At 45.8% G+C, this 20,947-nt stretch overlaps 1 protein-coding gene across 1 annotated transcript in view; it reads right to left on the bottom strand.

Moving 5' to 3' along the window:
- The window catches only part of TTC7A (tetratricopeptide repeat domain 7A), a 272,869-nt gene that overhangs the window by 188,299 nt on the left and 63,623 nt on the right, over window positions 1-20,947 (bottom strand). Inside the window, exons 9-10 of the mRNA XM_024210692.3 lie at window positions 8,814-8,951; window positions 8,315-8,398 (exon numbers count right to left, since the gene is read on the bottom strand). Of these exons, the coding sequence (XP_024066460.1) occupies window positions 8,315-8,398; window positions 8,814-8,951 (222 nt within the window). The remainder of the gene's footprint in view (window positions 1-8,314; window positions 8,399-8,813; window positions 8,952-20,947) is intronic.

Below are 20,947 nucleotides of genomic sequence, written 5' to 3'. Positions count from 1 at the left end.
TTGTGGTATCCGTAGGGCCGGCTCTGGCGCCCTCTGGAGTGCTGCACTTATGCGCCAGTATATGAGGCGCTGCCAGCCCTATAGCCTCTCAGGCTAGGTCTACACTACCCGCCTGAATCGGCGGGTAGAAATCGATCTCTCGGAGATCGAATTATCGCGTTTCGTCGGGACGCGACAATCGATCCCCGAATCGATGCTCTTACTCCACCAGCAGAGGTGGGAGTAAGCGCCGTCGACGGGGAGCCGTGGAGGTCAATTTTGCCGCCGTCCTCACAGCGGGGTAAGTCGGCTCTGATACGTCGAATTCAGCTACGCTATTTGCGTAGCTGAATTTGCGTATCTTAAATCGACACCCCCCCCCCGTAGTGAAGACCTGCCCTCAGTTCCTTCTTGCGGTCAACTCTGACAGCGGGGAAAGAGGGCGGGTCATGAAATGGACATAAGCAATACCTCTCAAAGAATAACAGTTATGAAAGGTAGGTAACCGTTTTTTCTTGTTTGAGTGCTTACTCATGTCAATTCCATGCTAGGTGACTCACAAGCAATATCCCTGGAGGTGGGCTTGGAGTTCACAGTCATACAACTTGCAACACTGCTCTGCTGAAGTTGGCATCGTCCCGGGCCTGCTGGGTGATGGCGTAATGGGACATGAAGGTATGGACTGAAGACCAGGTAGTGGCTCTGCAGATACTCTGAATCGGCACCTGTGCCAAGAAGGCGGCTGACAAGGCTTGCACTCTGGTAGAATGGGAGGTTACAATCGCCGGCGATGACACCTCTGCGTATTCATAACAGAACTTGATGCAGGCGGTTATCCACAAGGAGCTCCTTTCATCCTGTCCGCCACTGCAACGAAGAGCTGTGTTGACCCGTGGAAGGATCTGGTTCTCTCTATCTGTGAGGCTTGGGGAAGAACACCGGAAGAAATATGTCCTGATTATTGTGAAATTGAGACACCACCTTCAGTAAGAAGGCTGGGTGGGGCCGCAGCTGGACCTTGTCCTTATAGAACACCGCATAGGGTGGTTCCAATGTGAGCGCTCTAATCTCAGAGATCCTTCGGGCCAAAGTAATTGCTACAAGACCAAGGAGACCTTCAAAGAGAAAAGCAGCAGAGAACACAAAGCTAATGGCTCCAAGGGAGGCCCCGTGAGTCTTGACAGTACCAGGTCTAGGTCTCAAGGTGGGATAGGGTCACGAACTTGAGGATAAAGTTGCTCCAGACCCTTCAGAAACCTGATTGTCATGTCATGGGAGAAGACTGATCTACCCTGGACCATAGAGTGGAAGGCCAAGATGGCCACCAAGTGAACTTTGATTGATGAGAGTGCCAGACGTTGGTACTTGAGACACAACAGATAGTCTAAGATGGATTGTAGTAAGGTCTGGTCAGGAGGAAGATTCCATTCCCAAGCTCATCACGTAAAACATTTCCATTTTGCTAGGTAGGTCACCTTGGTGGAGGCCTTTCTGCTACCCATCAGGATTTGCTGGACTTGTGCCAAGCATGCTTGTTCCTCCACATTTAGCCACATAGCAGACAAGCCGTCAGGTGCAGGGATGCTAGGTTCGGGTGCAGCAGGCGGCCGTGGATCTGGGACAGTAAGTCCGGCTGGAGCAGGAGTTCTAAAGCTGTCACTATCAAGAGCTTCAACAGCATGCTGAACCAGTGCTGGTGTGGCCATGCCAGAGCTATCCAGATCACCCTCGCCCTGTCTCATCTGATCTTCAAGAGTACCTTGTGTACCAGTGGTATTGGTGGGAAGGTGAACATCAGCATCCCTGATGACTGGAATAAGAAGGCGTCAGACAGGGAATCTCTGTCGAGCCCGTGGACCAAGCAGAACCGGTAACACTTCCTGTTCTGCCTGAATGCAAACAGGTTCACCTGGGGGGTTCCCCACCTCTGGAAGATCACACTGACCACGTCTGGGTGGAGTGACCGCTCGTGGCGAGACGAGAAGGACCTGCTAAGGAGATCCGCTAGTGCATTTCTGGCCCCCGGGAGGTGCAATGCCACCAGATGAATAGCATGCTGTATGCAGAAGTCCCACAACCCAAGAGCCTCTTGGCACAGGGCTGAGGGGCAGGCCCCGCCTCGCTTGCTGATGTAGAACATTGCTGCGGTATCGTCTGTCAGACCTTGGACCACCCTGTCTCTCAGGTAGAGAAGAAACACTTGACATGCCAGGCATATTGCCTTGAGTTCCTTGACATTTATGTGGAGGGAACGATCCTCCTGCGACCAGAGACCTTGTGTGCTGAGGCCACTGAAGTGGGCTCCCCACCCTTAGTCTGAGTCGTCGGAGACCAATGTCACAGAGGGGGATGGAGGTATGAAGGGAATCCCCTCCAACACCACGCCAGAGAAAACCGGATGAGCAGCAGAACTGTAACCACTAGGTCCATATCATATCTGCCAGAAGCATAGACTGAAGCCAGCCATGTCTGCAGGGGTCTGAGACACAGGGGGCACGATGGACCATGTAAGTACATGCTGCCATGTGATCCAGCAGCTGGAGGCATATCCAGGCGGTGTGAGTGGGTGAGCTCTGACATGGGTGATGAGGTCTGACATAGCCTTGAACCATGACTCTGGCAGAAAGGCCCTGGCCTGGGTAGAATCGAGCACTGCCCTTATAAACTCTATCTGCTGAACCGGGGTAAAAGTCGATTTCTGTTCATTTATAAGTATTCCTGACAAGTGGCCCGCACCAGATTGAGGCTGTGCCAAACCTGCTTTTGCAAGTATATCAGTATGCTTCGACGCCTCAGGAAAGTGGCCACTTCCACCATGCATTTTGTGAAGACTCTTGGGGGTGATGAGAGGCCGAAGAAGGGCAGTGCCGTGAATTGGTAATGGTGTTGGCCCACCATGAATCAGAGGAATCTCCTGAACCCATGGAAAACAGAAATATGAAAATAGGTGTCCTTTAAATTGGGGACAAAGTACCAATATCACGGATCCAGAGAGGGGATGATGGAGGCCAGGGAGATCATGTGGAACTTCAACTTCTTGAGATACTTGTTGAGGTGACGCAGGTCTAGGATGGCTCTTTGGCCTTCGGGATCAGGATGTACTGGGAGTAAAATCCCTTCCCCTTCATACAGCCCCTACCCATAGGAGGGTCTCCACCTCCTGGATGAAGAGTTGCTAGTGAGAAGGGTCCCTGAAGAGGGACAGGGAAGGGGAGTGGGAGGGAGGAAAACTGCAGGGTGCAGCCAACCACTATGAGCACCAATTGATCCATGGCCCATGCAGAGAGAAAGGGGAGATAGGAGGTCCAGAAATAAATGGGGGGATGGATCCTGGGGTGAGACTGCAACTGCGTCCTCGTGTGCACCCTCAAAATGACTGAGAGCCACCTGAGTGACGCGGAGGGCCTGACTAGGCAGCTGAGGGGGACAGAGTGGGTCAGCGGTGTTTAAAGCCCCCATCCTTTCTTTTGTAGGAGCTCTGACGCTAAGGGGCCAAGAATCTGGGCAGAGCTGACACCCAGAAGCGTTTCCTAGAGACCTGTGGCGTGGACAGGCCCAAGGAGTGAAGCATGGTGCAGGAATCTTTCAGGCCATGCAGCCTGGCATTCATCTGCTCCGAAAATAGAGCAGTGCCCTTGAAGGGAGGTCCTGAATGGACTGCTGCACCTCCTGGGACAGTTGATGCAGATGGACTGCTGCCATGAGCCTTGCTGCATGGACACCATAGAAGCCATGGACCTGGCTGCCAAATCAGCCGCATCCAGCGCAGTTTGGAGTGAGGACCTAGCCACAGTCTTGCTCTCCTCCAAGACAGAAGCGAACTCCTGGCTGAGCGCCTGTGGCAGGGAGTCCTTGAATTTTGCCAGGGAATCCCAGATGTTATAATGGTGTCTCCCCAGCAATGACTGCTGGTTGGAGGTCCTAAGTCGGAGACTGGCCATGGAATAAATTTTCTTCCAAAAAGGTCCAGTTTCCTTGCATCCTTATTTTCAGGTGTGGCGCTCGCCTGACCCTGCCTATCTCGTTCGTTGGCCACCGTGACTACAAGAGATCTGGGGTGGTGGGTGGGAGTATAAGTACTCGTAGCCCTTGGCCAGGATGTAGTACTTCTTTTCTGCCCTCTTCAAAGTTGGGGGCAGGGAGAACAAGGTTTCCCAGAGGGCCTTAAGTACCTTTAGAACCTCATCGTGTACCGGTCGTGCCATCCTAGATGGCGCCACAGCAACCAGGATATCAAGGAGGCTGTCTGATGGTTCAGTAAGTTCCTCTGCCTCTAACCCCAAATTCGAGGCCACCCTCTTCAAGAGGTCCTCATGTGCCCAAAAGTCATCCAGAGGGAGGGAGTGGGCAGGCCTGGCGACCACTTCATCCGGGGACGATGGCAACACTGGGCAGGGGACAGGTACCCCTTCCTCTATTGGGGAGGCTTCCCCTTGTGTCGAAGCCTGTACCTCAGTACCTGCTTTGGAACCCTAATCTGACTCCAGTACTGAGACGGGGGTGCCGCAGTCCGCTTCCCCGATGCGGTGAAGGAAGACCGCTGAGAGTATGGTCCCGGCATTATAGGGAGCCCTTAAGAGTTCCAGTATGGCCATTTGAGTGGTCATTGCCCGTGCGGCCAAGTGCCCACTGCAGGGCTGACCAGTGCCTTCGGGGAACTCCAATCCCCTTCCAACTCCGAGGAGGCATCCTCTCTCGGAGACCAAAGTGGCACTGATGGTGCCTCTCGCTGTTGGCTCTGATGCAGCACTGAACGGTGCCGAGGAGAAGGTGACTGCTGGCCGGGATCCGAAAAGCGGTGTTGTGTTGGAGACCGAAGTTGAGTCAGTGGTGAGACATGTGGAGACAGAGACCAAGGTGATGGAGATTGGGAACAGGGCATCAGAGAACGGCAGTGCAGTGACTGGTGCTGGAGGCTGACAGTACCAGGGAGATCTGGACTGATGCCGAATGGTCCATGATCCTTGTCTCGGTGCTGGGGACTGGGAACGTAGGCTTGGGGACCGAGGCTGCGGAGTAGGAGACCATGGGTGCAGTGCCGGAAACTGGGGCCATGGCATTGTGGAGCAGTGCCAGGACTCCAGAGAGCAGTAATGCCCAAGTAGCCACTGGGGTGGACCCCTGGGTGGCTTACCCTTGGGAGGCGGGGCCTTTACTGGTTCTGCCAGTAGGGGACGGTATCTCAGAGTAGACAGCATTGGTAGAGCCATCAGGTCCCTGACTGCTTGGAAGACTTCTGGTGTGGAGGACACCATAAGGTGTATGGGAGCTCTGCCATTCCCTGGAGTCAGAGGCGGTTCCCGTACCAGTCTCAAAGCCCTGGGGAGAGAGGCTGCACCTTGCAGTCCTGTCAGAGGCAGATGGCCCTGGGTCCTTTGCCTGCCACCCCTTTCCCATCTTTCTATGAGGCCGGGGAGGGTCCTCAGTCAGTGCGCTGCTTTCTGTGGTGCTTTTGTAGCACCGGTCATGGTGAGCAGTGCTGGGAGGAAACCATTGCCGGCGGGGCGCTCCATACTGAGGCTGAGGTATTTGGTGCTGAGTCAGAGCAGGAGGATTCTGAGGTTGGTCTGAAAGTTGCCTCTATCGGAAGAGCATTGAGACGAATGTCTCTATTCTTTTGAGTGAATGCCGTAAAGTCCTTACAGATTTTGCACTTCTCTTTAATGTGCGATTCCCCCAGACACCTTAGACAGCTTGAGTGGGGGTCGCTGACAGGCATAGGTCTATGGCAGATGGCACACGGTTTGAAACCCAGGGACTGGGGCATGCCCTGTCCCAGGGACAAAGCCCCTAAGGGGACTATTAACTATCTAGACTAACTACTTATCTAACTATACTTCATAGTTGTATATAGTTCATTAAGTCAAACCACTAAGAGCACTTTGCAAACTGTAAAGGGAGAAAGGCGTTCCTGCAACCCTCACGGGCAGTAAGAAGGAACTGAGAGGGCGCAGTGCCAGTGGCTCCTCATATACTGGTGCATAGTGTGAGGCTCCAGAGGACGCCAGACCCGAGCCTACGGATACCACTAAGGGAAAAATCTCAGGCAGCCGTGCAGGTGGGTGCGCACACACCTAGCATGGAATTGACATGAGCAAGCACTCTAAGAACCACTGATTTACCCAATGTGAATATCCTACAGAGCAGTGTTCCCATCTTTGTGAAGAAGAGGAGCTAACATAAAATAATGCATAAATCCTACAACATTTATATAGTAAACGAGCATACCTTACTGACCTAATGGTCAGACTGATACACCTGTGAAAAACAACATACTCCACTTGGCTAATTTGTTAGCTGGCGGATGGAAGAAATGGCTGGAATTTTGACTCTCAAGTATCCCTTGACTTGGTGAAGGAGGAATATGAAGTGCAAGCTAACACAAGCAGAACAGTGTAAATAGAGAGCAAGATTGGATTTGACACCACTTTTACACAGGACAGATTTTGCAATTTAATATTGAAGGTTTCAAGATTTGCAGGACAATAAAAGGGTCTACTGATCTGGGTTCCCATGACACCAAAGATTTATGAGTCTGATTTCCAATGCTGCGGGAAAAGTTCCATCTCGGGATGTGGGATCTCATGTCTTGGTAATGTGGTCAGGAATTGGCTGTGGCTGAGAGACAGGTGATCTCTTACCTCTGAAAGCTCAAGTGTATTTTGCATTCTGTGGTCTACACAGACCACACTGCTCATCATCCCTCCCTGCTACATTTGAGTGCTTACATTTAAATTAACTCTGTTCTGCACAAGCTGCAAAGCAGTATAAAAATGTATGCCACATCTCCCATTAGAAAGATGACGCATTGCAGAGTATACGACAGGAATCCTCTAGGAATACTTCAGACTAGAAATGGAATACTGCACAGATGGGTCTGTTGGGTAAAGGGAACTACCTCTGCTCCATATAAGGCTCAGAGTATTTAGAGCTCTCTTCACTTCCTGAACATTTAAAGTCTAGGCAATAGGATAGGATGTCCTTTGATTTCAATTATTTACATACATTTATACTGAGGCAAGTGTGAGTTTTACTGCTTTTTTAATTTCTTTTTAATACTGAATGTGTAATATCTAAAGGATACCAGAAGAGGTACATAAGCAAATATGTAACATGAAGAGAAGGACAGAGTTCTCAATTAAATTGTTAATGGCAATAGGTTAGCACCCTATTTATTGTCAAGAGTTTCATCTTGGGGTCCTCTGCGTTCCTATAAGAGCCCTGTGAACATGTTCACTGTGTTTCTATGTTGGCTTTTGCATGTCCTTCCTTCACCTTTCTTCTGCTGGATCATCACAACCACAGTCTTGTCTGCTTCAGAGGAGTAGGCAATGCTCCCTTGGAAGCAGGCAAAGCCACTCCTTAATCCAGCAAAGTGGTTGTGGATTTGGGGATTTGCAAGGGCACATTGGCCAGTTAAGTGCCCAGTTGAACTGAAAGTCAAGGGGGGGGCTGGGTACCTAATTCCCACTTATGCCTTTGAAAAATCTTCCTCCAAACCTACGCCTTTCACAGGACAGTGCAGGGTGTTGGCACTACAGCACTAGGCTTGTTTGATCGACCAGCAGTTTATAGCTTGTTTATGAATTCACACATTGTATGAATCTTTTCTGTGTGTGCAATGATTTTCAAAGCCCCTAAAGGATTTAGAAGCAAGCATCCTCTTGAAAATCTCCACCTCAGTGCCTAACTGCTCCTGTATATTGCACGCTTTATGGCTGGTCTAATATTTTCTGCTTGTAATGTACAAATATATTTAACATACAAGTTAATGAGATGGTCCACATAGTCCCCAAAAATCCTACTGTGACATAGCAGCACAAATTTAAATTTTACATGCAATACAAATAGTTTAAGTACCAATGTTTATTAATGCCATTCATGCATGTAGGCCATACTCATTCTCACAACAGAAAATGGAACAATGATATTTTGATACTTAGACAACACATTTCATTCAAGGAACTCAAAGCAACTAACAAACATTAATACCCATGTAAGGCAGATTAGTATTACTATTATCCCAATATTACAGATAGGGAACCCAAGGCACAAAGGGGTTGGGGACATGTCATACTACCAGCCTGTTACAGAGCTGGGAAAAAGAACCCAGATTCAGACTCTGACTCTGGTGTAATGACCACTAAACCATGCCCCTGCCCTAGAAGGTGAAAGAGAACTGTTTAGTTAACACCTCGGATTAGAAGTACAGTGGGAATCTAATCAGCGAGCTCTAACTTTTCACATAGGCTGTACACAATCATTAACTCATATAAAATATGTGATTCTGCACATCCCACAGGAGAAAAACATGCTTCTCTGATTTAGGCCTTACCTTCCCGCAAGCCACCATGGAAAGGGCCAGCTGGTACCAAAGGTGAAATTCACCAAACGCAAATTTCATTGCTCGCTCCAGACACTGAAAAAAACATTGGGAGAAACGTCAGGGATGCATTTTTCTCCCTCTGTCAAGGCTGCTGCTCAGACAGCTCAGTGGCCAAGTAAGAGCTTGCACAAATGGACAATTTGAAATGGCCAGAGGTGATCTTTTATGGCAATGTTCCCCTTTCCAATTTCTCTCCTAAGTTAATGGGTACTGCAGGTGCTCAGCACCTCTGAAAATCAGGCCCATTTTATTTAAGTGCCTATGGATGGCTTTAGGAGCCTAGTTTGGGCACTCAGATGTGTATCTTTTTGACCTAAACTGACACAGACTTGAAACTGTTTCTAAAAATTTCCTGCTCACTTCCACCACCAACATTCAACAATTTTTCTTCAAAGGACAGTGTTTGTTTGCAAGAATTAGGCTGATGTCTCAGTAAAAGATCACGTACCTCAGAAAGCATGACATACTGCCCTCTTCTGCCCAGCGTGATACTCAGAAGGTCATACACTGCAGAAGCATCCTGGAGGCTGACAGCTCGATCATCCTTCTGGTCAGGGGCACGGCTAATTACTGCATCTCTGTTCGCCTGGTCACAAACACAAATAAGAAATCTGACCTGATGACAGCGAATTGAGAGCACCAAGCCAAATGCAGAAGGGTATCTGTCTGTCATTGACTGTGTTTACCCATTATCACTCCATGTCAAAACAAGCAGTAGATCTACCTCCCCATTTATCTGCATGAGGCTAATTCAGGATGGCATACATATGAAAGGAAATGCTGGAAACAGCTCATCACCATTAACTTGCAGAATCATAGAAATTACAGATGAAAATGAGCTACTGGGCCAGAATTTCCAGGGCCCCATATAAATTGTGTGCCTAATTATTTCAATTGCCTGCACCTGTGACGATTGCACCTACATTGCTGTATATTCCCCCAGGCTTCTGATAGTTTATTACTTCCCAATGGTAGGTATTTCTTTTAATCCTTTCTGCTGCTCACTTTTTATTAGTTAATTTGGACATGTTGCCCTAGTAATTGGATTTGTCTGTCATCATGTTAATGCATGCAGAGGCCTTTGCAATGTCATGCCAATAAGATTTTTTTTAAACGTAATTTGTACAGATAATAATTTATTATACATACCGGTAACCTATAATTCATTGCAATACACTGCAAATTCAATTTAAATAGAACCTACCTTTTAACTTCTGACAAGGACAGTCCAGTAACTCACTAGGAATATTCTGAGCTGCCATGCAAGAGACTCAGGTTTGACTCCAGATCCCAGTATCTTAGCTTTTTAAAGGCTATGTCTACACTGGCAACTGAATGACAAAACTTTTGTCTTTCAGAGGTGTTAAAAAAAAAAACCCCTCCCGAAAGACAAAAGTTTTGCCGATGACAAGCACCAGTGTGAACAGCTCTTTGTCGGCTGAGCGCTCTCCCTGCCGACAACACTGACGCTGCTCGTTGGGGGTGGAAGTCTTTTTTGTCAGCAGGAGAGCCGACAAACAGCAGCTACACTGCACGACTTTTAGCAACACGGCGGTAGCGACACAGCCCTGCTGCTAAAAGCTGCGTAGTGTAGACATAGCCAAAGACAAAGGATAAAATCCTGACCCCACTGAAGTCAATGGCAAAACTCACATCGACTTCAGTGAGGCTAGGATTTCACCCAAAGCATCCAGCCCTTGAGGGTATGACTACTATACAACATGGGCATGGGCTCTGACAAGTGTTTAAGCCCAAACCCCACTACCGTCCACACACAAAACCCTCTGATAGGCACCTGCACCCCTCAGAACACAGGTTGCTGGCTCATTCGGAGGTACAAGGGTATAACACGGCAGGATTCTGGTCCATCTGTGGTATGAGGACTATGAGGCCCATGATTTTGACAGGAGCACCAAAAATCTGCATTTATCTGACAAGACCTCTAAGAGGCAGGTGGGATTCGAGATCTACTGCACCACTGTCTGGTGCAGGGAGCAGATCAAAAACTTCCAGACTACCCACCGCAAAGTAAAGGATGGAAATGGTACGTCTGGGAACTCCCCGGCTACCTGCCCCTACTATGAGGAATTTGACCAGAGGCTGACAACCGCCCTAGCACAGAGTCGGGCATGACTGTCTCCAGAGTAGGGCTGATGTGCTTATAACCCTGGAGGGAGTGCCTCATGCCATTCAACAGAACTCGGACAGGCTCCACAGAAACCCCATCTGCAGCTCCTCAGCTGAAAGGACAACGACTGCAGTGCAAGGCATCAAGGGCTGAACGTTATCCAAGCGGGGAAAATGAAGAGACTCCCCACAGTTCCATCAAGGGCAAAAAAACTCAACCCAGCCCAACTATTCCTCCCAAATGGGAAGGTTTGTCTTGTAATCTTATTTTCATGTCTTTTTCTCTCTAACTGCAGAGAAAAGATCTTGTCAAAAGGTTAAACACAGGAATCAAGCATATAAAAATAACAGAATATGGAGGTCTTACAGACCACGTATATTTCATTATGATAAAACTGCAGCTGTTTCATCATTATATATTATATGTTACAAACATTCATTACCACAGTTAGAATAATAGAATCATAGAAGATTAGAGTTGGAAGAGACCTAAGGAGGTCATCTACTCCAACACCCTGCTCAAAGCAGGACCAACCCCAACTAGATCATCCCAGCCAGGGCTTTGTCAAGCCAGGCCTTAAAAACCTCTAAGGATGGAGATTCCACCACTTCCCTAGGTAACCCATTCCAGTGCTTCACCACCCTCCTAGTGAAATAGTGTTTCCTAATATCCAACCTAGACCTCCCCCACTGCAACTTGAGACCATTGCTCCTTGTTCTGTCATCTGCCACCACTGAGAACAGCTGAGCTCCATCCTCTTTGGAACCCCCCTTCAGGCAGTTGAAGGCTATCAAATCCCCCCTCACTCTTCTCTTCTGCAGACTAACTAAGCCCAGTTCCCTCAGCCTTTCCTCATAAGTCATGTGCCCCAACCCCCTAATCATTTTCGTTGCCCTCCGCTGCACTCTCTCCAATTTGTCCACATCCTTTCTGTAGTGCAGGGCCCAAAACTAGACGCAAAACTCCAGATGTGGCCTCACCAGTGCCGAATAGAGGGGAATAATCACTTCCCTCGATCTGCTGGCAATGCTCCTATTAATGCAGCCCAATATGCCATTGGCCTTCTTGGCAACAAGGGCACACTGTTGACTCATATCCGGTTTCTCGTCCATTGTAATCCCCAGTTGAGGAGGCCAACACAATTACTGACAACCAACACAATCACTAACAAAGGGCTAAATGGCAACCATAGTTAAAGGAAACTGACAGGTCTAATTCAGTCCAAAATGTAAAGTCTTGTAAAAACAAGCTTTAGAAACTCTAAGACCAACATTTCAGTTTTTTAAAAAATCACAATGAAATCAATTTTGTTTATAAAAAATCCCCTGCAATTTGCAGCACACATTTTGCTGCACTGTGATAGTGTATGAGAACCAGAAAATAAAATTGAAACTTTAATTTTTAATCAGTTTCAAATCAATCTTGCAATCAGAGCCCCAAAATAGAATGAACTAATCTTCACTTATTGTTCAATGTGAAAGGAAAGCAAATATTAAACAAACAAGAATGAAAGTAAATTAAACCGTTAAACTTTCCTTAAGGATTAACCTTTAAAAAAGAAGATAACATGGTTGGGCTAAAAAGTTAAGGAAAAATTGCATAGAATGATCCTTACTGCCAATTAAATCCTCCCACGTTTATACGGCAGCTTTCTGCCTTGGTTACTCTGCTACAACCATTTGTGAAAAATAGCTACACTGAAAAATCACCCACATATTTCGTAAACGGCAAATCAGCCTCACGTCATAGTCAGCCTTACCCTGCTGCTATTTTGGGCCTCTGTCTAGTACTGAATTGTGATTTTGTAACTGATGTATTAGCAGAGATAGAAGATTCATCAAAACTGGGGAATGTCCATTAATTTCTGCTTACAGAACGATATTACATATCAGTGCCACGTGCCCCTTTGGAGTGTCTTGATACTGCAATAAATGGCATATTACAGAAGTACATGATTTTAGAATAACTTCTCAATCTGAAGATACTGCCCTTTACCTAGAAAGAGAGCAATTCAAAATGAGAAAATGTTACGAGACTCATGATAAAATCGTGAGAGTTGACAACACTTTATTTTGTTCACATTGGCTGTTACTGCTGTAATAATATGTATTATACATTAAACAGGTCAGTTAGTACCTTATATTAGCTAGATATTAAAAATAATCATTGCAAGACTTGAGATACCATTTATTACTATAATATTACATACAGGAAAAATTGTGACTTGTTTATTGAAAACCATTTGGGGTGAATCAATACATTTTCATGGTTTACTATTTCCAAGATGAATTATACTGAGATCTAGAACATTAGCCAGGATTTCATGTTGTATTTATTTACATGTATAATAGATATAGGTGGGATTTTCAAAAGCATCTACGTGACTTGGGAGCACAAGTCTCAGTGAAACTCAATGGGGCTTATGGTTCTAAATCACTTAGGCACTTTTGACAATCCCACCCTATTTTTTTTCCCAAGTGCCTGTGCTGGGCTCTAGGTGCCTTTACTATACATTACAAATACAATCAAATAAAAATAAAGCCAGGAGCTTCTCCTGACCCCCAAGCAAATACAAACCAAACCAAACCTATTCATAATAAAAATAAATAATAGCCCTTTGTCCACAAACATCAGCCCCTATCCTTCCCCAAGGAAGGAGGCAGCCCTTGCAGTACGCTGTGAAGATCAACAAAGGCCATTTCAGAACAAAACGGACCCAAGTACTTTAGAGTATGTCTACAGAGCAACTAGACACCAGTGGCTGGCCTATGCCAGCCAACTTGGGCTTGTGGGTCTCAGGCTACAGGGCTGTTTCACTGCTGCGTGGACTTCTGGGCTCAGGCTGGAGACTGGGCTTTAGGACCCTGCTAGGTGGGCGAGTCCCAGGGCTCAGACTCCCCTGAGAAGTCTACACAGCAATGAAACAGCCCCCCCAGCCCGAGACCCATGAGCCTGAGTTGGCTGGCACGGGCCAGCCACAGTTTTTTTTTGCTATGTAGACCTACCCTTAGCGCTTTATAGGTCAAAATCCACATATGTAGCCCACCACAGAATACAGAACAGCACTAATGCCATGTACTCCTGGCAAGCTACCTTGCTTACTAAGCAGGTTGCCACCCTCTCCACCAGTTTCAATTTCCCAGTTGGTTTAAGTTGCAAGCCCATGCAGGGCACACTGCAGTAGTCTAACCTCAGGGTGACAAAGGCATGGATCATCATGTGAATAGGGATACTCTGGCCTCCTGCAGATCACCCTCCAGGATTCATACGGTCTGGGGGCTAGTCCCATACCTTGTTCCATAGAAGATAAGCCCATCTCTCTGATGGAATGGTTCAGGAGAAACCTCCATGAGGAGAACCTCACAGAGATTTCCTTTCCTTCCCAGATTATACACACATACACACACCACTGGGGCAATCTGATGCTGTGTTTTATCCTTGCCTCTTCATTCATTTCCCCTTTACAACGTTAATTTCAAAGGGGGAAGGAAAAGATCCCTGCTGGCACTGGACATGGTGATTATACCTGCAACCCTGCTCTGCGAATGACTGAGCAATATATATATTGATTCTTTCCGGAAGTCAATATCAACATTTATATTGAAAAAAAGATAAAGATGACCATATGCTTGTCTATTAGGGCAAGCTGTTTGTACTTACATTATCTACTGAATGTTAAACATTCTAACTACACCCACAGTGTGTACCTCCCTGGAGCTAACTACCAGAGTACGTTGGGCAGCTTTTTTTCTGTTCTAATAATGCTTGATGATAAGAAACATAGTTAGATCTTAGTAATACCTAGCTATCATTAGAACTGCTCTGTAAATTTATTATCCCAGTTATGTAAATGCAAGAGGGAAGTTGTACAATTACAGCGATATTTTACCTTAGAAGCAAAACTTTATGCTTTCAGACAATGTATTACACATAGTACAGTTCAATTAAACCTCCACTCCATAATCACAAGATAAATTGTTTTAACATCAGGATAACTGAATCAGAGGCCCCATTATTTAACCTTGGAAATGTTCTATTTGGTTTTAATTCAAGGTTGAATTATCAGTATGTTTTGGATTGACAAACATATCTTATTTTATCTATGAATGCATAAAATTCTAAGCTTACAAATACACATCAATAATTTTTTGCATGCACATAAAAGCTTACCCTTTTTCTCTCTGTCTTCAAATTTATAGCTACATTATACTGTATTTTTCACTTTTCCTGACTGCTTGAGGGGCTATTAAGATGATCAGAGGAATGGAAAGGAGAGAAGGAGGAGGAGGAGACTCAAAGAGCTTGGCTTGTTTAACCTAACCAAAAGTAGGCTGAGGGGAGATATGATTGCTCTCTATAAATACATCAGGGGGAGAGGAGTTAAAGTTAAGCGCCAGTGTGGACACAAAAACAAATGGATATCAACTGTCCATCAACAAGTTTAGGTTTGAAATTAGGTGAAGGTTTCTGACCATCAGAGGAGTGAAGTTCTGGAACAGCCTTCCAAGGGGAGCAGTAAGGCAAAAAACCTAACTGGCTTCAAGACTGAGCTTGATAAGTTTATGGAAGGGATGGTATGAAGAGACTGCCTACAATGGCATATAGCTGATCTGCGACTGCTAGCAGCAAATATCAATGGCCGGTGATGGGACACTAGATAGGGAGGGCTCTGAGTTACTACAGAAAATTATTTCCCAAATAAAAAATAAATAAAAAATAAAATAAATTAATGGAGATATCCTATCTCCTAGAACTGGAAGGAACCTTGAAAGGTCATCGAGTCCAGCCCCCTGCCTTCACTAGCAGGACCAAGTACTGATTTTGCCCCGGATCCCTAGGTGGCCCCCTCAAGGATTGAACTCACAACCCTGGGTTTGGCTGGTGGGTCTTGCCCACATGCTCATGGTCTGATTGCTAAATATAGGGTCAGGAAGGAATTTCCCCCCAGGTCAGATTGGCAGAGACCTTGAGGTTTTTTCACCTTCCTCTGCAGCATGTGGCATGGGTCACTTGCAGGTTTAAACTACTGTAAATGGTGGATTCCCTGTAACTTGAAGTCTTTAAACCATAATTTGAGGACTTCAGTAACTCAGCCATAAATTGAGTGCCTATTACAGGAGTGGGTGAGTGAGGTTCTGTGGCCTGCAATGTGCAGGAGGTCAGACTAGATGATCACAATGGTCCCTTCTGGTGTTAGAGCAGTGGTGGGCAACCTGCGGCCCATCCGGGTAAGCTGATTGTGGGCCGTGAGATATTTTACTGACATTGACCGTCCGTAGGCACGGCCCCCCACAGCTCCCAGTGGTCAGGGTTCACCTTTCCCAGCCTATGGGAGCTGCGGGAAGCGGCAGTCCGCAGAGACGTGCTGGCCGCTGCTTCCTGCAGCTCCCATAGGCTGGGAAAGGTGAACCCTGACCACTGGGAGCTGTGGGGGGCCGTGCCTATGGACAGTCAACGTCAGCAAAACGTCTCTTGGCCCGCAACCAGCTTACTCTGATGGGCCACATACGGCCCGCAGGCCGCAGGTTGCCCACCACTGTCTTAGAGTGTATGAGAACAGTGGTCCTAAGCTTTGGACCTCAGACCATTAGTGTCAGTGCTGACTGATCACAAGATGAGCCTTTTTTTCAGCTGCTAATTCATGTTAAAAGGCAGGCAAAAATACATTAGACCCTTTCTCAATACGACTTCTCCATATAAGTAACTGTTATAGTTGCCACAAGGATGTTCCACAGTTCACACAATCATGATGGGGGAGGGAAGGTGTTCTACTCCATAAAAAGAGAAACCCCTGTTCTAGACTATTGCCTGGGATACACAAGTCCGTTAATGCGAGTTCAGCATGAGGATCTAGGAGAGAGAGTTACCTTAAATATATAATGGTGTACTTAACTTATGCTACTATGCCACACAATTATGAGATAATTGTGGCTTAGTTATGTCATGTTTATTACATGTATCTGTATAAAAAACAAATTGAAGTAGCAAACCCAAACAGCCATTATTTCAGCAGTTATTCTACATCTACGTTATTCTACAGAAAATTAAATTCTACAACAACATAGAGATGTGCTTCTTAATAATATGTAAAACAATAGGATGAATTACAGGCCAACAAACTCCATGTAACCACCTCCTATTTCACAGAGCAAACAGATAGGAAGTATCCTTTAATTGCTCACATAGCTTTAAAAAAAAAAACATTAAAATCTTTAATGAGTGCTTCTCCCTGCCTTCTAATTTATGGGCATTCTAATGTTCAACTTGTGTCTTCTTATAATAGATATAACTGGCAGATCCACTGCAACCGAGAGAGAGAGAGAGAGAGAGAGAGTGCATATTGTATACCAGTGTACTATAATAATGTAATTGAGTGGATTCAATATCAACATCATGAAACCAGCAAAGAGTCCTGTGGCACCTTATAGACTAACAGACGTATTGGAGCATGAGCTTCCGTGGGTGAATACCCACTTCGTCGGATGCATGACTACCCCTCTGATACTTAACATTATGAAAGCAAAGCAAATGCCATTTAGATATTTCCCATTTAGACTGGCAATAACCTCTGTTCTGGTTTCTGAAATCTCAGTTGAGGGTTGGATATCTTCTGAAATCCCAGTCAGGGAACTGGTAATGGAATATTTAGCCTTCCACCCTTAGGGTCTCAGTTCTGCAAGCTGTTCTGCTTGGGAGTCCCTTCATGTGAGTGGTGCTCCATGTGGGTGCAGGTTCAGTCCACGTGGAGCAGTTTACAGGACCAGGACCTAACTCATTGGATGAATTTCAGCCCAGATTGGTCGTGAACAACAGGTGTTACTATCCATGTGAAATGTGTGGGCTCAGTCTCATTTCTAGTAGATACCTACAGCATAGAAAATCTATCAGAATCCTTTTCGGGCTCTCTCAGCAAAAAAGCCAAGGATCTGAATGGGCACAGAGGATGGATTACCCTCTGACCCACAAAATGGCCCTGAGGCAAATCAGTGTAGTGGAATTTATACTACCAGTGCCCCCCTGATGGGAAAAGAGGAATTCTGTTTCCGAGGATGTCAATGGCATATTCATTTACAATTTTTATCTTAGGAAGTCCTGAAATCACCGTATATAAGTTAATTCACATGTGGCCTCGCATTCTGGCACTCATAGTCCCACCATAGAGAACATGAGCATTTCCCCACCTAGAAGAACTGACAGATGGAGTGAGTGGATAGTAAGGGAAAATTTGAGTCATTGCTCCAAGTGTTTCTCCTTAAGACATGAAGGTCAGAGAAGAAAGTCAGTTAGTCCCTATGCAGAAATACTCAAGTAGGGACCAGGACATTCCAGAAGATTCCACTTATAGAATTCCCACTGCATTCTTCTGTGGAAGGCTGGGAGAAGCATGCTCCCCTCACTACTCATGAAAGAAACCATGGTTTCAGCATACAAACCCCATAGGTCCTCCTATGCACAGATCACAGGGATCCACCAGGACACTGGGCCCTCTGCCCACAGACCACTTGCCACTGCATGGACTTTGGGTTTCCCACCACTGCTTCTCCCCGGGGAGGCCCCCTTTTTTATTTAAAGGCGGGCACTCCTGAATAATTAATACAGACTCTGGCTGTACTGACTTTTCTTTCTGTTTGTACTGGGCACACTGAGGGTAATCCGCCTCTGGGTGGACTTTCTGTGGCAGGGGCCCTCTGGCAGGTTCCACACCAGCTTGTAACAGCACAGATTCCTGTACAGGGGTAAAATCTACCCCCAGGTCTGTAAATCACTTGGGAGACGTAGGGCCAGATCCTCAGCTGCTATAAATGGGCACAGTGCCATTGAAATCAATGGAGCTGTGCGCATTTACACCGACTTAGGATCTGGCCCATAAAGCACTCAAGTACTTATAATACTCAAGTATTACCACTTCACTCTTTTTCCTAAGTTTCCTAAGTGCTTTCCTCTAAGTAAAATGCATCAGTAATATACACAGAGAATTAAAAAGATATCTGCTGCAAATTGCTAGAGAACTACAGAACTCAAACAAACAAAAAATTGGCTGTTTTCCACTCCCACAGAGTAACAGAGGTATGCAAAACGAAGCAGAGAAACTCAGAAACTCAGATGATTCTTGGAAAGTTAACAGCGTGTGAATAGCCCTTTCAAATTTTCCCTTTGTTTTGGCATTTGGTAAAGCAATATGACTATCAGACCTTTTACTGGTTATAGTTTAATGGCTTCTATTGTAGCAGAACTAATTCTGAAAATATCACAAAAAGCAAGACAGAAAAAAAAAAAAAGACAACGTAACAAGTTTAACATAAATCAGGTATGGGCTGTATACCTGGAATAAAATATATTCGATAGCTAATACAATAACTGATGACATTTGAAAAGCTCCCATCACCTTAGTATCTGAATGCCTCTCACAAGCTTGGAAGTAACATGCATTCCCGCAAGGGAAAGGAAAAAGGCTCTCAGTCCATGTCCCGCGGCCCAGATTAAAGCTGCTTATTCAAGAGGCTTTAACGTAAGTGGTGTATTTTCTGTAGCACATGCTGGGCATATTCTGCCTTCCATCTTCTTTGGGGGTCTGTAGAAAGAAAGTAGCCTTGTGTTGCACCCTAGATGTGACAACACTCAGGCTTGTTGTACAAAGTGCAGCACATTGGTTTGGAGAGATTCTGACAGGAATATGTAGAATGGCAATCTTGTATCTCATTCATCTACTATGACAGATACTCTCCCCCTAGCCCTCAAGAAAACAATCTTGACAGAAAGTTTCATAACAGTTGGTAGGCTATTGTAGATCTGTCATCACTGGGTTTACTCCCATTTGAAGAAACTCCACAACAAAAAACTCCTCTAATTTCTTACAAATGAACAATTTTACAGAGTCAGGAATTGCAAAGGAACTGGAAGACTGAAATGTTCCAGATGTTATCACCATAATGGGTCAAACCCTGCTAATCTTACTCTTGCAAGCAATCCCACAGAAATCCATTGGATTGCTCACATATGTAAAGAGTATGTCCCAAAATCTGTTTCCATGCACCATTCTCTCTTTTCTCTCGGACTCTCCAAGGTCAAATCCCCACTGTGGACTCAAATCAGAGATGAGAGTGGATGATGGCATTGAATTTATTAGTCTTGGATACAGGCAGTTTAATTTCCAATATGATAGAGAAGACGGAGCAGAAAGCCAAATCAATCTAAGCTACCCTGCCCCATTCGTGAGCAGACAGTCTTGCTATGTTCTGTTGATCCACAGCCACCAGGGAGAGACTATGCTGTAATACAGCCTCTTGCCACAAAAGCGGACACTACCAAGGACTCAATAAAGGCGATTTAAGCTATGCTTTAAATCTCAAACTCAAGAGTGGAATAAATTCTAAATGTAAATAAACAGCTAAAAAATTACTTTAAAATAAACACACAAAAGCTAACAGAAAATGTTCCATTCCTGGCTCTGAGAAACCTTTGGCCAGTGAGGCCAATTACAGTACAAAAAATACTCCAGAGAATGGTTATTAAAATAAATACAACTACATTAAGGGAAAATCCTGCCTGACTCTCTCTTCCCTCCCACCAGCACAGAATGCCTGGCTGGCAACAGAACCAGTACCATTCCACTACGCGAGGGTGTGGGTAGCAGGATATGGGGAGCCCACTCCGAGGCAGGGTGGGGCAAGATGCCAGGGAGCACTATACAGAAATGCAGGGTATGTGTTTTGGGTGGGTTAAATTAGGGGAAGGACTGGATTGGTGGAGTTACAGCTATACTGATTAACCTGCCAAACCCTGCCATACATGGTGGGCATATCTCAGCCCAAAGGGTTCTACAGCCCTCCGGCTGATTGATGGCCACAAGAAAGCCCCATTGATCCTTCTGGTTCTGAAGGGAAGATGTCTTCACCCCACAGGCAGCAGATCTCCCCTTTAGGCAGCCCATGTACTATTACTTGGGCAATGTCTACACTTAAAATGCAACAGCAGCACAGCTGCAGACACTACCTGTAGCACTTCAATGTAGACACTACCTACATCAAAGGGAAGGGGATCTCCTGTCGCTGTAGAAAATTCACTTCCCCGAGAGGCAGTATCTAGGTTGTTGGAAGAATTCTTCCATTGACCTAATGCTGTCTATACTGGAGGGTTAAGTTGGCATAGCTACGTCCCTCGGGGCGGGGGGGGGGGGAATTTCCCACACCCCTGAGAGATGTATCTATGCTATTGTACATTTTCAATGAAGACCAGTGCTTGGGCTGTGCAAAGAGGATGAGAATTAGGCCTTCAATTCTTAAACAAACAAGCACAATAGGCTCTGTGATTTGCAGTAATCTTTAGGCTGTCTGGTCTATTTCTATGGATTCCTTGAAGAGGATACTGTTGTCAACTCTGGTAACTAACTTAATATCAGTTGGCATTGGAAAGGACATCTGCCAAACTCAACAATCGGGCTAGAATACCTTCGC

This window comes from Terrapene carolina, unplaced genomic scaffold (genome assembly GCF_002925995.2).
Source record: "Terrapene carolina triunguis isolate 2854851 unplaced genomic scaffold, T_m_triunguis-2.0 Scaffold120, whole genome shotgun sequence".
NCBI lineage: Eukaryota > Metazoa > Chordata > Testudines > Emydidae > Terrapene > Terrapene triunguis.
This window is presented reverse-complemented; position numbering and strand designations above follow the sequence as displayed.